General features: G+C 45.7%; 1 protein-coding gene across 1 annotated transcript in view; it reads right to left on the bottom strand.

Annotated features, from left to right (window-relative positions):
• Positions 1-16,907, bottom strand: part of ADAM19 (ADAM metallopeptidase domain 19) — an 86,280-nt gene that overhangs the window by 16,787 nt on the left and 52,586 nt on the right. The window contains exons 8-13 of the mRNA XM_012781573.3: positions 14,445-14,516; positions 10,351-10,517; positions 8,310-8,394; positions 6,637-6,776; positions 4,791-4,968; positions 2,305-2,394 (exon numbers count right to left, since the gene is read on the bottom strand). Of these exons, the coding sequence (XP_012637027.2) occupies positions 2,305-2,394; positions 4,791-4,968; positions 6,637-6,776; positions 8,310-8,394; positions 10,351-10,517; positions 14,445-14,516 (732 nt within the window). The remainder of the gene's footprint in view (positions 1-2,304; positions 2,395-4,790; positions 4,969-6,636; positions 6,777-8,309; positions 8,395-10,350; positions 10,518-14,444; positions 14,517-16,907) is intronic.

A 16,907-nucleotide genomic window follows, 5' to 3' on the forward strand; every position in this document is an offset into this window, starting at 1 on the left:
AATACTCTTCCTATTTTACAGATCAGGAAACTAGTCTCAGATGGTTAATAGGCTGCCCCAGATCACACAGCCAGGGCTTGAAGTCAAGGTCTCGGACCCCAGGGAATGCTTTCTGAGGTTCAAACTGAAATCATTGGACTGAGTGAGTTGGTCACACTCATGCTTATCCTTAGGCCTTTGGCCAAGACTGGGAGGACTTGGCCCCACACCCCTGCCCCTAGGTCACTCCACACCTCCCACAAGGCACTCCCAAGAGAAAAGGCAGACAGGCTTCTTTGCTGGCCACTCTCAGATTGAGAATGGGCCAACTGAGCGGCTTGCTGGAAGAGTAGACCCCCAGTTGCAAGGCTGGGTGGGGGTGATGCATGCAAGAGGAAGCAGCAGGACACACCTCTACCACCCAGGACCAGATGGAGGCGAAGGGGCCCCGCCCTGGAGCCAGCCTGCCTAGCCTCAAATCCCAGCTCCTCAACCCACAGTGGGGCCTTGGGCATGGGCTACTTAACCTCTTTGTGTTTGTTCACCGTAATTCAGGATAAGAACCCTCTCATGGGGTTATTAAAAAGCATGAGTTAGAATAAAGGGCTTGAACAGTATCTGACACATAATGAGGTAAGCACAGGCCCACAAGTCCCATCTAAAACCTCAGGGCCAGATGGATTTCAGACTTTTCATATTGTTGAAAGCAGATATTATAATACATATAATATATGTACCTATGTATGTGTATATAAGTACATATGTCTGTGTATATATAATTACTTATGTATATTACATAGCCACCCATCAGGGCCTGGGATAACAATTTATGATCAAATATATTATTATTTCTCCAATGAAATATAAATATTCAGTTTAGGTGTGATTAAAGAAAAGGCTATAGTTAAGTCTCATGTCAATTCAGGTCAAGTTTGGTCATTAAATGTATTTTTTTTTCAATTTTCAGAACTTTCTGAATTTCAGAATTGTGAATAAGAGACTGTAGTCCTATAGTAACACCAGTAGTAATAAACTGTTTACCTCCCACTTCAATGTTAGGGATGTGGGCTCCAGAGTCAGGGGAAGGTGGATTTCAGTCCCTTCCTGACTGCTTGATTCTGGACAAGCCACTTGTCCTATGTAAGTCTCAGTTTCCTCACCTTAAATGGAGATAATAGCATACATACTTTTTATTTATTTATTTATTTTTTTGAGACAGAGTCTCACTCTGTTGTCTGGGTAGAGTGCAGTGGTGTCATCACAGCTCACTGCAATCTCAAACCCCTGAGCTCAAGCAATCCCCCTACCTCAGCCTCTCAAGTAGCTGGGACTGCAAGCACATGACACCATGCTCAGCTAATTTTTTCTATTTTTAGTTGTCTGCCTCATTTTTTTATTTTTTATTTTTTTAGTATAGACAGGGTCTTGTTCTTGCTCAGGCTGGTCTTAAACTCCTGACCTCAAGTGATTCTCCCACTTCGGCCTCCCAGAGTGCTAGGACAACAGGTGTGAGCCACTGTGCCTGGCCAGCATACATACATCTTATGGGGCTTTTGTGAAGACTGACTGAGATAACATAAAATTCTCAGCACAGTGCCTGGCATCTACTAAGAGATCCATTAATGTTAACAAAATTATAATAACTATTATTATGAGCTCAAATAAAATCAAGTCTACTCTCTCTGGACACTTCCTTTTTTTTTTGAGACAGAATCTCACTCTGTTGCCCAGGCTAGAGTGCCATGGCATCAGCCCAGCTCACAGCAACCTTAAAGTCTTGGGCTCACGCAATCCTTCTGCCTCAGACTCCTGAGTAGCTGGGACTACAGGCATGTACCACCATGCCCAACTAATTATATATATATATATATATATATATATATATATATATATATATATATATATATATATATATATATGGGGTTTTTTTAGTTGTGCAGATAATTTCTATTTTTAGTAGAGACGGGGTCTCACTCTTGCTCAGACTGGTCTTGAACTCCTGACCTTGAGTGATCCTCCCGCACTGGCCTCCCAGAGTGCTAGGATTACAGGTATGAGCCACCATGCCCTGCCTGGACACTTCTTTTAAACAACAACAACAAAAATCTACCATCTCCAAGGAGGCACCAACTACCCTCTGGAATGATTTGAACTCAGTGACGCCCAGTATAGGAAGGGCAAACTTTGTTCAAGGGATCTTTCCAGCTCCAAGTTTCTGAAACCCTGATGCCATCTGTCTCTCAGGAAGGAGATGAATTCTCGTCATGTCCAGCAGAGCCAGCAGCCAACAGGTCAGAGCCCCAGGCGGGGGACAGGCCCACTTACCTTACACTGGTGGCAGCAGGAGCCGTGGGCACACTCCGCGCCTGCTCTCAGGGTGCAATTGGAAGCGTTGCAGCAGGGGTTGTTGCATTCCTGGGGAGGCAGGGTAGAGGGGGTGGGGTGAGGAGGTGGGTATAGCTGGGACAGGAGGGCTTTCTCCACCCCACCCCTCACATCCCCAGCCCCACCCAGCTCCCTGGGAACTCTTTACCCGAAAAAAATCACGTAATATCTTTATCGCTAAGCTACCGTGCATTTATCATAGAAAAAATATATATGCACAATCATCGTCACACCACAATTTAGACGCAGCTACATTCTGAGTGTGACTATTTTCCCAGGCATTTTCTCATATGTATATATTTATATGAATATATACTTATATTTCTTTTCCAAAATAATAGTAACCACATGGTTTTTAACTTAACATAATATATACATTTCTCCTTGTCACCTGCATATGCTTTTAAAACATGACTTTTAGCATAGTGTTACATTATATGGCAATTCTGATTTGTTTCTCCTGTCCCTGCCCCATACTCCCAGGCCTTATTATTCCATCAAAAGAGGCCCTGGGAGCAGGGGCGTTCTGAAACAACCTCTCTGCACAGTTTAGGTCCACTCCCAAGCCTGCTTCCTCAGATTTCTTCCCCCATCTGCTGCTCTTCCTAAACCCTCCCTGGATTGGACCTTTGCAGAACAGACAGTCTCTAGGGATTCCCTGCTCTCCTCTCTTCCTTCCTGCCCCACAGCCTGAGATTTTAAAACCATGATGAGATGCCCCAGTGACTATGAGGGTCCTTGTCACCCTCCTATGATATTCAAAAGCCAGTCATCCATAAACCATTTTTTGACTGTGTGTGGGGCTCCACACATACCTCCATCACAGCCTTGTCCCCATGCCACAGATGGGGACACTAAAACTCAGGGAAGCCCAGTGGCTGGACAAGGCACACACCTCCCTGGTGCCCATCCCATGGTCACTGACCATATCATAACCATAACTGGTCGAGGGTCTAGCAGGTTGGAGAGACACATCCCACCGCCTGATGACAGGCACCTGTCCACCTGTCTCTCCTAAGAGAAGGAACAAAGACACTTTTCTCCCATTAAGCCCTCATCCTCCCAGGCTCCAGGCAGACCTGGGCTCCTGCCCTTCTACCACACAATTCTCCCCTCCTCCGGGCACAGGCTCCTCCTCTACCTGAAATGTGTCTCCCCCCTTGTGCTACTAACATGGCCTTCTGATAGGGGCCACGTGGTCACCTCCCGCCCAAGCAAGGCAGCTCCCTCTTCACGTTATATCTGTCTAGAGCACCATGTTATTCGCTCTCCTGGCACTTGCAATGGACTGCAGTTATATAGTTCTGCAATTATTTGGTCAATGTGTGTTTCCCCCAGTAGATTGTCAGCTCCCCGGGGACAGGAACTCTGTCTGTTTCTGCCATCCACCCCATCCCGAGCACCTGACACCGTAGCCCACACCCAGCAAGGATCTGCCAAATGAGCAGCTGCTCGGAATACAAGCCAAGTGGCCAAGTCCACTCTCGGGCTGCTCCCCAGCCCCACTGGGCCCTCCACACTACTACAACTCCCTCCTTCCCAAAGGATCTGGGCTGATCTCTGAGCTTGGGGTGGGGCTGGGGTGTCTTTAACTAATTCTTATTTTATTCTGAAAGTTACATGCTGGTGTTAAAAAAAGAAAAATCACACCAAAGAGAAAGTTTATAAAGTCAAATCATTTTTTCCATAGACAGAGCCTCAGTCTCACCCTCAGAGTTTACTGCTACTCATGTATTCTATCCCAAATTGTTATGCATGCGTTAATGTACATATTATCATCCTTCAAAAACTAGAGCTGAAACGATCCAGTTCTGCTTTTTGTAAGCTCTTATGCATTCGTTAAAAATGACAGAGCTCTGCTGTGTGTGTGCCCTGCACACTCACTTTGAAGATGGGAAGGAAGGAAAGAGCTTATATACAAACAGCCCTGCTCCTCCTTCCTCCTAGCTGCCCTTTCGAGACTTGACAGCGCTTCCTACATCCCCTTTCAGTCATCTCTTCTCCAGGCTAAACAGCACGAGCTAGTTATTTTAAGCATCCTCATAAGACCCATGTTTCAGTCCATATATCCGGCCATGTGGCCTCCAGAATAAACTCAGTGCAGCTGGAGGCCAAGGAGGCATCTGTAGCTCCACTGGGGAGGAGAGAGCCAGCAGGCCACATGGTCCTGGCTTCTGGTTAGACCAGACACTCACAAGAGGAACTGATCTTGAACACAAACAAAGCCAACCAGAAACCAGGAGAGCTGCGGGAACAATCCACCTGGAAGGCTTACTGCCCACATCTTTCTTGCCATGGGATCCTGGATAGTCATGTGCAGGAAATGCCTGTGACTAAGGAACTTTCAATTGCATTCTCTTTTGATCCTGAGCTTTGGAACCAATGCACAGTCTTCCCTTCCCGCTAGCACTGGCGTGGCCCCTCACCTCTTCCTCTCCACAGTCACACTCTTCTCCATCTTCCAGGTAGCCATTCCCACACCTCCGGCCTCCATACAGAGTCCTGGTGTCTGGCATGTTGGAGAGACACATTCCACCACCTGACTGCAGATACCTGTCCAGCTCCTTCCTGTTGCATCCATTGAACACTCTGGGAAAGGGGTGCCTGGCAGAGGACAAGATTGGAATTAGTTGGAAGTTGGAACATTCAGCAGCCAGACAGCTGTCAATCCTGCTACCCATGGGGGCTGATTACACCTGGGCTCAGACCCCTGTAGTTGCATGCCCATACATTCAGCCCCCTTAATGCATTCACCAAAACATTAATTTAGAATTTTCATCTTTAATGATGAGCTATCAGCCATCCCATGTTTTTTTTTTCTCATTCTGCCCAGAGGAAGTATTTGAGAATCACGAGTAGCAATTTCTGTCCATTGCACGAGGGGGTCACAATAAGTAAAGAGTTGTGTGTGTGTTACAATAGGTCTCTTGAGCCTTAGAACTGAATAAAATATCAGCTGACTCAAACTTTTCCTGAAGCTGATACCAGACAGATATTCCGTTGGGACAGAGGACCAAGCAAAAAAAGGCCAAGATCATGGGTTTAATTTCTTTGTGGGCCAGTAATCTGGTCTCAGTTTTAGGGATGCAAAGGCTGCTCCAAACTCAACCAGCCAATTCACAAATGCATGCTCTTTATCATAAAGGTATGGGACATTCTGGGTCCCGCTGGTTCCCACTGTTGGGGAGAAGAATAAAGAGTACCACCATTTGGGTCGATGAAGAGAGAGTTATCCTGCTCCCCACTCTCTAAATCAATCAAAGGGCATACGCTGGAGAGTTCCTTCAGTGGTAAGATACGCTATAAGGAAGTTGTTACTAATAATTATTAAATTATCAAAATTTGTAAATAATTTAAAAATAAATCAGAGTAGCGATTAATATTAACTCTCAATCATTTGTCTACAGATATGCTTTTTAGATTGGGAGAGAAAGAGGTAGACTTAACCATGAGCTCACAGAGATTTGAACATGACCCATAAATATGTATCCTGCATGTCAACGTCACCCTTTCTGTGTCACAGCCAAAAGTAATAAAAAAGTACTGGGCCCTGGTGCTCCAAGAAAGCTGCATTTCCTCTTGGAGATGTTGAAACACCATTCTCTAAGAAGTATAAGCAGTTCCTAATGGTCTGGGGCACAAGAACACAAGGTTCCACCAGGGATACCTACCCAGTGATTTGTACTGTCTGAGTCCAGACATGAGAAGATAAATCCTTTGAAGAAACTCCATAATTCTCTTTCAAAGGCTCTGGTTTTAAAAACTGTCATAATTCCTGGGGGAATGAAGCTGCCTTATTCTTGTCCCCCCCCCAAGGGGGGGAGTCCCTGTGGGGTGTGTGGATGGTCCCCTTCCTTCAACGTGCTCTAGATGTTACATCAGAGCTCTCAATCAAGCCTAACATGTAACAACACTGATCAAACTCCCTTGGGCTGGAAGGATTAAGGATTGTGGCTGTTATTAAAATGGGTCATCATCAAAAATTCATTAAGTAAAAAAAAAGACACCTGTGGTCAGGCCAGTTTTTCAGCCGAAGACCCTAAGACAGAAATTAAGTATATCTAGGGTTCCACCAGCACAAAACCTCCTGCTGGAAACCTAGTGCTCCTTCTACACACTTGCCCGCCTGGTTCTCTTCCAATTTCTTTGTTGTAAAAACCACATTTCTCTCCAAGGTCCCAGCAGAGGTGTGACAGAGGCTCCCTGGGGCCAGCTGGGAGGAACATCTGAGTCACACTGGCCAGGCACGACGTCCCCTCCTGTTTGACTCACCCGGTGGCAGCTGCCATGATGCACCCACCGTCGGCCGCACTGGCCGAGCAGCACTCTGCAGAATCATGGCTCATGCCAAAGTTGTGGCCCATCTCGTGGGCCATGGTGGCAGCCACGCCAATGGCATTCTCAGAGTGGTCCTGCTCAGAGAGAGAGTAGAGGTCAAGGTGACAGCTCCGCCTCTGCCCCCTTTGCCCACCTTTTCCTTAGCCAAGCCTTGCCGGTCGCCACTGATTCCACCGTCCCTGAGCATGGGGCTCTCCACACACGCCTCTGACAGCAAGTCTAAAGCCACTGTCATTACTAGGAAATCAAATGTTTTAAAGCTTATGTTTCTTGAATACTTAAAAGTTGCAGACCACCTCTGACTCACTGATGAATTTCCAGACCAATAAATGCTTTCTGAATAAATGAAAGACAAGGTTTTTTTCCCATTATTGCTCTTAACACACACACACACACACATACATACACACACACAACATATATGGTAATTGACATAGGAAATATCACCTTGATTTAAACATTGGATGCACTTGGCTCAGTGTTTTCTAAGAGAGCCCCATAAGGCAGATACATCCCAGGCATAGAACCTGGTATAAGTGTCTGATGTGTAGATATGTAATTATCAGAAGCAAAAGACGGGGAAAAAAAAAACACAAAAAAAACAACCCAGCAGAAGAGAAGCAGCAAAAAGAGATTTACTGAACACATATGTGTGTTTCTTGCATTATTTCACTTAATTCCCATTCTTATCCTAAAATTATAAACTGTAAAATTATCTCTATTTTATAATTGAAGATACTCATTAACTTGCTCAAAGTCACATAACTGCTCTTTGAACACTATAGGTTCTGACTCTAGGGCCTGTGGTTTTTAACCTTTATATTATTTTGTCAATAAATACAAAATTGATGGAGGGGTGGATAAATAAATGCATAGCATGCTTCCTTGATATCCCATTCAAAGGTTAGAAATGAATAGTCTAAACACTCTCATAAAGTCAGAGTGAATTTCAAAGGAAGGTAGTAATTTCCTAATCATGACTTTGAGACAGGCTCTTGTTTCATAATGACATATGTAACAACGTGAGACCTGGAATAAAAACACTTTTTTTTTTTTTTTTTTTTTTGAGACAGGGTCTCACTCCGTTGTCTGGGCTAGAGTGCAATGGCATCATCATAGCTCACTGCAACTTCAAACTCCTGGGCTCAAGAGATCCTCCTGTATTAGCCTTCCTAGTAGCTAGGAAGGCATGTACCACACACAGGCATGTACCACCATGCCTAAGCTAACTTTTCTATTTAGGGGTCTTGCTATGTTGCCCAGGTTGGTCTCAAACTCCTAGCCTTAAGCAGTTCTCATGCTTCAGCCTCCCAGAGTGCTGGGATTATAGGCATAAGCCACTGGGCCCGGCCCTAAAAACACTTTTAATTTCTATTCTCTTACTGTGCCCCAGCCCCTGGTTTGGAACATATGAGAGATCTAGTGATGTATTCATGTAATCGCTTCAGGATTCTCCTGAGCTTGAAAATCAGGAAAAACTACAATAAACTACAATAAATGAAAATTCACCCTCGGGTACGTCCACCTCTTAATGACTTCATTTTAAACAACTGCACTTCCTGATGCTCAAGGCTTTCTGCAGAACCGACATACCGGCTGGGACTCACCATGTTGACTCCTCCAGATTGGTACACGGAGCACATGGCCATGAGGGGGGCCAGGCCGATGGTGGTGCCATGGAAGGACATGCCCCTGCAGGAGGAAAGGACAGAGGGCGACTCAGGTTCCAGTGTGCCCGAGACCAGGTGGCCATCCTGATGTTCCTCGGCCCTGCTGACATTCCCAGGTCATTCCCAAGGGAATGGGGCCAAATGGACAAGTTCCAGGTTGCCACACCTCTCACTTCCTCTCACCTACTCCCTCACTGCTCCAGGGAAACAGAAAGAAAGAGCAAAAGGTCACCTTTCCCCACAATATGCCCATAGCCAATGCTCCGGAAGGAAACGGGCAGGGCTTGCAAAACCGCATCCCATTCCCGCCGCACAGGAAAAGGTCAGAGCGGAGGTCGCAGGGAGGGTGGCACGGGTTTCTGATGCTGAAGTGAATCAGGCCCACTTCCCCCAGCTGCCAGGGGCCCGGGCTCTGCGGTGTGTGTCCCAGGGGTGGAGGTAGGGAAACTGGGGCAGCAGCTGTGGGGCTGGTGCTCTGTTCCCACATCACTCTGGGCCCAGGGAAACAGCTGTGTCCTGGCAGGGCACAAAGGATGAGCTGTTCTGCCTTTGTTCTGCAACTGTGATCCTTGTCTGCCAACAGCAAGTGACATTTTCCCTAGGTTAACCATCCCTCCCTCAGCTATACACATCCAGGGTAGGGGAGAAGGAATAAATGAAATACCAGTGTTTTTGTTCGTGCCACAAGCATGTGATCCATTTAAAGGATCTCTATGGAGATGTGTTCCATGATACTTATCTCCATCTCCATGTTAGTCTTCTTTTCTAGACCATGATAGCATTGAGAGTGAGACCATCTTATTTATTTTGGGATCACTAGAACCTGGCACAGAATCTGACACATAGCAGGTGCATAATAAATGTTTGCTGAATTAAAGGCAGACGTATCTTCGCAGAAGCAATCTGCAAAGAAATATGCAAAATATATGCAAATCCATAGGAAGCCCAGCTGGTTATTTTCTAAATTTAGACCAGGCTCTGAGGAAGTCCTACCGGAGACTGAGCTTCAAGGTCTGGCCCAAATCAAGACACCACACTTCCAAAGTTCAGGCCGAGAGAGTTAGTAGCCAATGACTCTTCTTAGATGAATGTACCGTCCTGAAGTAACCGTTGACAGCCCAGGTTCTGGGACAGTTATTTTCCCTGGTTTCTTTCAAAGGGTAAACCAAGGCTTAAATGATTGCTACTCGGAACTATAATTAGGGGGCAAAAGAAAAATGGTTCTATTGTCTATGTGCCTTTTGCTGTAACTGCCTCAAAGTACCTTTAGAAGTAAACACTAATACATACCAAGTAATCATCCCCAAGGGACTGTCATTTGCCACCGTGACGCCCATCAACGTCCGTCTTTTTTTCTCTGGGACTGATGAAAATCCAGCACAATCCCAACTCAAGGTCTCCCTCCCACTAAGCACCCAGTCCCTGCAGTGTGTGCCACTTTGACGATCTCAGGCAACGCAGCCCTACGTTCCTTGGGAGCCAAGTGGAAGGAAACCCAAGGAACCCCCTCCCTTGCACCTGTGCTGGGAGATTAGCTCACGGACGAGAACAAAGTGCCAAGAAGATCAAGATGAACCCCTTAGATCTGTTTTGAAGTAGCCAGTGACCCACAGATAGTCACATCCCAAATGCATACTCAATTGTTTCAGATACTCGACTGATTATGAGATCACTGGATCTCTAAATTATAAGATCTACATTATCACTAGGTCGCTAAGTCTAATTTTCTCATATGGATTATAAACACTTTTTAGGAACACTAGGACTCTTCGGCTTTTCGATACTTTCCGGGGTGTGCTAGGTACAGAACAAACGTGTGAAAAATGCCTGATCCTCAGGACCGAGGAACCGGGGATGGTTTAGCATAACCAACGCTCACCACTGGGGAGAGAAAGGGTCAGACTCTGAGCATGCGCACCGTGGGCAGAGGCTCTGCTGATAAGGCTAAATGCAACACACGTGGAAAAAGACTACTTACGTGATTAACTGTGCGTTGTCATGGTTCTTCTGGGCGAGCAGCTTGCGCCTCCAACTAAGAAACGACCAGAGGGTAGAGTACGGGTTCTCTGAAACTTCACACATGTTGCCATGAGTCCACACTTCCAAGCCCACCAGAGCAATCCGGATGTTCAAGGATCGGTAAAACTAAAAGGACACACGGAAAAGCATCTGTCAACACCACTGGGGATGTAAAAGCCCCTTGCTTGACTGAGAGCTCTGAGCACAGGTACCAGATTTCTCTTTGCCCCTGGCTCCAAGGGGATAAGGGAACAGGAATCACTGACATTTTTCAGAAGGGGACAATGAGATTCTGAGAGAGATGCACGGCATTCTGGTGGCAGAACTGTGGTGACTACACTTAGAGAACACTGGGATAGGACACGAAATTGCTTTCAAACGTGTACACAGCCTGGAAAAGGGACCAGCATGGTTCTGGGTGATTCTCAAGCAGGGCTTAGGTCAACAGATAAAACAGACAGGAAGATAAATTTCATTTCAAATAGGAAAAGAGCTTTCAAACAAAGCTGGTGCCGAGTGAGCTCAGAGCTGAGCTTTGCTGTCTTCTGTAGTAAGCGCCCTTGGCCTGGCTGTCTGGTACAATTCCCTCTCCCAGTTCCTTACATGGCCTGGTCTTTTTTTTTTGTAAGTATCTATATCTTTTTTTATAAGTATCTAAAAAATTACCTTGTACATGGATTTTTTTTAAAACAACTAGATTGAGGTCTAATTTACATACCATCAAACCCGCCTATTGTACCTGTACGGCTCAGTATTTTTTACTAAATTTATGAAGTTATGAAGCCATCACCATAATCTGGTTTGAGAATATTTTCATCACCTTAGTAAGAGCCCTCATGTTCACGTACAGTGACTTCTCATTCTCACCCTCAGCCCCAGGCAACCATTAATCTGCTTTCTGTCTCCATAGATCTGCCTTTTCTGGACATCTTTTTATAAACAGAATCACATAATATGTAGTCTTTTGTGTCTGGCCTCTGTCACTTGGCATAATGGCTTTGAGATTCATCCATGTTGTAGCCTGTGTCAGTTTGTCATTCCTTTTTTTTTTTTTTTTTTTGAGACAGAGTCTCACTCTGTTGCCTGGGCTAGAGTGCCGTGGTGTCAGCCTAGCTCACAGCAACCTCAAACTCCTGGGCTCAAGCAATCCTGCTGCCTCAGCCTCCTAAGTAGCTGGGACTACAGGCACGTGCTACCATGCCCAGCTAATTTTTCCTATTTTTAGTTGTTTGGCTAATTTCTTTCTATTTATAGTAGAGACGAGGTCTCACTCTTGCTCAGGCTGGTCTCAAACTCCTGAGCTCAAGCAATCCTCCCACCTCGGCCTCTCAAAGTGCTAGGATTACAGGAGTGAGCTACTGCGCCCAGCCTTTGTCATTCCTTTTTATTGTGGAATAATATTTCATTGTATGGATGTACCAAATTATATGTGCATATTTTATTGTAAAATGTGTCCCGCTCATTTTGGAAGTAAATGAGCATAAGTGATATACAAGTGGATACACATGCTTATTCTCAAGAGTTTCCTTCCCTTCCCTAGAGGGGTTCTGGTTTTGTCAAGGATACCATGAACAATTTGCAAGCACCAGCCTACAAAAGGTCCTTGATAATCTTCAGGGTTTTTTGTTCAACCCAAAGATCCTGAAGTTCTACAAGTAAGGCCTGAACTCTCAACCTCCTTAAGGCTAGAGCTACATCTAACCCTTATGACCATCTTTCAGCACATACAAGCATAAGCAGGAGGAGGGTTTTGTTTAAAGCTAAACCCACTGGAAGGTGTGGGTACAAGGGGTTCTCTGATGGGTCTACCCTAGAGAAGACTACTGAGCCAGTGACTTAAAAAAAGTCCCATGTATGGAGAGATCATATGAGCAGGAGATACCATGTTAATCCAGAATTGGCAAGTACTGCCCAGCTAAAAATAATAAACGTAGCACCAATGTTTATCAAGAGCTTTCTATGTACTAAGCACTGAGGCTTAGAGAAGGCAAAGAACTCGACTGAAATCTCAGTAGGAAGATAGTGTAGCCAGGATGAAGGCCCAAATTATGATCTCAGAGCCTGCTCGTGACCCTATACTGCTTAAGTGCTGCAGTACTTACACATAATAATATAATCCAGATAATCAATCGACTGGCCCCCAAGAAATGGGAGTCTAAGACAGGCTCCAGCTTCATGTAACAGTAGTTTACTTCAATGGAAATTCTGATTTTTCTGTTCTGTGCAAGGTCAATCATTAGAGAAAATAAAGGGTTTGGATTCCAGTTTGAATTTGCTTTAGGAGGGAATTTGGCTTTTAAGGAAGTCAACGTGGCTTTTTCACAGTTAAGGAAAAACATTTCGGAGTGGGTTCATGATTCAGCAAATTCGTACAGTTCATTCCAGTTCTAGTTCAACCACAGTTCAGTTCAAGTAGCTGGGTCAGCAAGCTTCGAAGAGGCGGCCGTGCCTTCTCTCTCCCCCCAGCCAGGAGTGACTGCAGAGAGAACCAAGACTTTCACAGAAGGGACCAGCCAGCCAGGCCTGGGGCTTCGACTAAGGACCAGGACTTGCTGCTGCTGCCGCTGGTCTCCCTGCAATTTCCATAAGCCCAGTTGGAGAGTTCACAAAGAGCAGCCCCAGCCAACTCCCCCTCCTGCCAGGTCCGCGAACAATAGATGTCACGTGGGTGAGAGCAGGGTCCACCTCCTGTATTGCCCCCAGGAAAATAAGCTCTCCTTGTTTTCCCAGATGTCGAGTGTTTGGGTTGTAGGACTACAGAAATGTTATTGTTGAGGGAGTTGGGAGCTAGAGAGAGGACTGTATCCCCAGGGTCCTTCTTTCCAGGAAATGACAGTGTTTTGACTTTCACCTGCCACTGACCACTGATCTGTGTTTCCATAGACATCTAGAGCAGAACAAAAACATGGGGCATAGAAACCGCCCTCTTATGAATTCAGAACACTACTAAATTTGCTTTTTCATCACTAAAAAATATTTTAGGTTCTTTTCTTTATCCTCTAGCATTTAGGGAAAAAAAAAAATGGTTTCCTCTTTAGACGTGGGAGTCATGAATCCCTAGCAGGCCCAGAATTAAGCTTGAGAAGTTTCAAGAGTGTCCTAAAATTGTATAATAAATGTTATCAGATTCTCAAAGAAGACTTGTGATCCCAAACACATTAAAATCTATTTTTTAAAACTATACACTACTGGCCTGCCAAGAGGCTACTGTCACTGTAGGTTACCTATTTTGCAGTTTCTACTATAACCAATATCTTCTTTCAAACATACAAAGTTATTTCTAAGTCCCAGACCAGTCTGTTCTAGTAAAATTCAAAAATGTGGATATTTCATAAGAGCATGTTGAAATAGTTCCTGACCTGGGAAAGTTAACCATTCATACACCCTTATTAAGAGACAAGAAATAATTTTAGGATAGCTTTACAGATGGAAACTTTACAGACTGGCCCCAAACAACCCAATTCCCAATGTTTAAGGCTGTGCAATTTTCCTCCCCTGACCTACCTCAATTCCACCCTAAATCTGAGAATTCGCAGGCTTTATTATACATGGAAGGAACCTTAAAAATTCTTAAACCGGGCTCTTCCATGCCCCAGGTTCCTCAGGAGGCACGGCAGGGGTGAGAGGGGGTCAGAAAGACAGTGCTCTGGTCCAAACCTCTGCTTCAGCTTAGAGCAGTCTATTTTCATCTGACTTTTTATACTAGACATTAACATAAGGTTTCATTTAAAAAGTAACAGGACTCCACCATAAAATAAAAATAACAAAAAGCCATTGATTTAGGACAACCCCTGTATTTTACAAATTCCAAACAAAACAAAACAAAAAATCTGCAGCCCAAGGAAAATGAGTTCCTTGCCCAGGGTTACATAGTTCGGGACTTTGTCATGACCACTCTGAGCCTCTATGGACTCACTCATTCTGCTTCAGAAGCTGGCTGAGGTGGCCAATGCAGCAGAAGGCAGCTCAGGTGCCACATGGTCTCCTGCCCTGTGGCCCCTCCGAGGCACTGGTACTGGGCACCTTTCCCAGGAAGTACACACCTGGTCTCACCTTATCAACATAGTTGGCGATCTCCATGAGCTTGTGTTTGGTGGCATCCGGGTCTCGTCGATTCTTCTGAAACTAAACGGGACAGACAGAACCAGGTGAGATCCCAGAACCTCTCCTAGGACCCTTCCTATGCCCCATTACTTGTCTTTGCACGTGTTCTTATTTATTTATGTCTTCTGTGAGCAGTCAAATTTATGCAACTGTCTTCCCAGCCAAGGTGACAGCTTGTGAAGGGCAGGACCTAGTCACATCCATCTTCATATCCCTAGCTACTAGCTCAGTGCAGGGCATATAGCAGACATGCAGTAACTACATAGTGAATTGAATTGTCTTCCTCTAACCACTGAAATAAATCTTATTCTCCACCCTCTGAATCACAAGCCTCTGGTAAACTCCCATTGGGGCTTAGAAGAGGGGAAGAGGGACTGATCCAATCTTTGCCTTGGTCATCACCCCAACCTGAAGCCACCATCACACAGATCTCATGAGGCTTCCCTGTAGGTGGCCAATCAACGCTGGTCAGACTGTTGCAAGGCACTGTGCTCAGCAGTAAGTAGGACACAAAGAAGTGTGAGATCTTGGCCCCAGCCTAGAGGAGCTTCAATCAAAACAGAGAGAGGACCAGAAATAACTGCAATGGCAGATCCTGTATTTAAGGAGTATACAGTTGAAATAAACTGAGAAAACGTGCACAGAGATAACTACAAAAATGCGAGGCCACATGAATGACACAGGATGGGTGCTGGTAAGGAGGACTGTGAGACATTGGCAAAGACGCTGTCTCGCACGTGACAGTGCCATCCACAGTGAGAATTCTGAGACTGCATCAGACAGAAATCAGACATTTCTAATAAAGCACAGGAACAAAAGCTGTGCTCCATGAGAGATGCCCGCATGGGTACCACGAACAGGACATTTCAGCGTGGATGCCTCATACTTATATCCTTCCCCAAGGGACAGATCTCTTGCAGCTACAACGATGAAGGAGAGCTTCACAGTGTAGAGAGACAATTTGCTGCAGCTGCACATTAAATTTGCAGATGATGGGCATGTCTTGTAAACTGCCAATGTTACCTGGAATCTGGGTACCTCTTTAATTTACCCATTATACATGTTCCTTCAATTTGCAAACCTCCACTTCCTTCCTCCACCCCATCCCACAAGAACATCTCAGCAAGAAACAAAAAGAACATCCCAAATAAAAACACCCTGGGGTATTTGTTTGGCCGGGGGTGTGTCCAACACAGGGAAGAAATTCACCATTTTTCCCTTTCCCCCACTGCTTTTGGACATTCCTAGGTTTCCCCAGAATTGTCACTCACCAGAAGAGAATTTCATCGTCACCGCTGCTTTCTAAAGTTAAATTCAGTGTGACACCCTATGACTCACACCTTTCCAAGGCATTAATCCAGAACGTTCCCATTTCTAAATCAGTCCCACAGCAAAGTGCTGCGGCATGTCCATTCATTTAGCAAATATTTACTAGAACATCAGGGTCGAATTTTATTGTCTTTCAAATTTGTTAATCCTATCTTTAAACAATTGCCCAACTAGGCCAGCATAATTTAAGCAGTGTATCCTCTTGTCCAGAATACTCTGAAGTTAGAGTCAGCAAACCTCCTCTGCAAAGGCCAGAGAGTAAATATTCTAGGTTTTGTGGGCCATGTCGTCTCTGCCACAACTGCTCAACTCTGCCATGGTAGCCGGGAAGCGGCCACAGACAATACACAAACCATGGGCATGGCCGTGTTCCAGCAAAACTGTCTGCAAAAGCACGTGTGGGCTGGACCTGGCCAAGGGCTGTGGATTACAGACCCCGAGACTAGAGAAAAGAATATCTCGACCTTACATTTCCTAGGGTGGCACAGGAAGTACAACGTGGTGCAGCGTCATTCTCTCCCGGCTACCCCACATGCTGCTGGCCTCATGGAAGTCCTCTACAGGCCTGTGTTTATAGCTATCCTGTCCCCTCCTACAACATCCCACCTTACTCTTCGTTCCCCTTGCATCCTGTTCCATCTGGGGAATGAATAGGCTGAGAACCACCCCAGGAGCCCCCACCCAGGCCCAGCGTGTGAGGAGCTGCCTGCTCGTTTTTTTTATGGCCGGCAACTCTCTCTAGGCAGCAGCTGCGTCCCTGCTCCCTGCTCTGAGGTCGGAGGCCAGAGCCGGAGGCTGTCCTGTCTCAGCACCTGGTTGTAAATCACCGCTACTAAGGCAGCCCTCCCCTTCCCTGTGTTCCTGTCCTCTCAGATGAATTGATTGTCAGAAATACATTTCTGCCTGCAGAGGATGAGCGGGAGACGGGGTAAGGGAGGTGGGGAGTGGGTGACGGGGTGAGCCGGGGGACTCAGTCCGGCCTATGACACCCCTGCTCACCCCCTCACACAAACCACTCAGAGCCTTCAGCTCCGGGGACCCAGAACCCTGAGAAATGAGCACATTGCTCGGCTGCATTGAGAG

The sequence above is a fragment of the Microcebus murinus genome, chromosome 21 (assembly GCF_040939455.1).
Source record: "Microcebus murinus isolate Inina chromosome 21, M.murinus_Inina_mat1.0, whole genome shotgun sequence".
In the NCBI taxonomy this organism is placed as follows: domain Eukaryota; kingdom Metazoa; phylum Chordata; class Mammalia; order Primates; family Cheirogaleidae; genus Microcebus; species Microcebus murinus.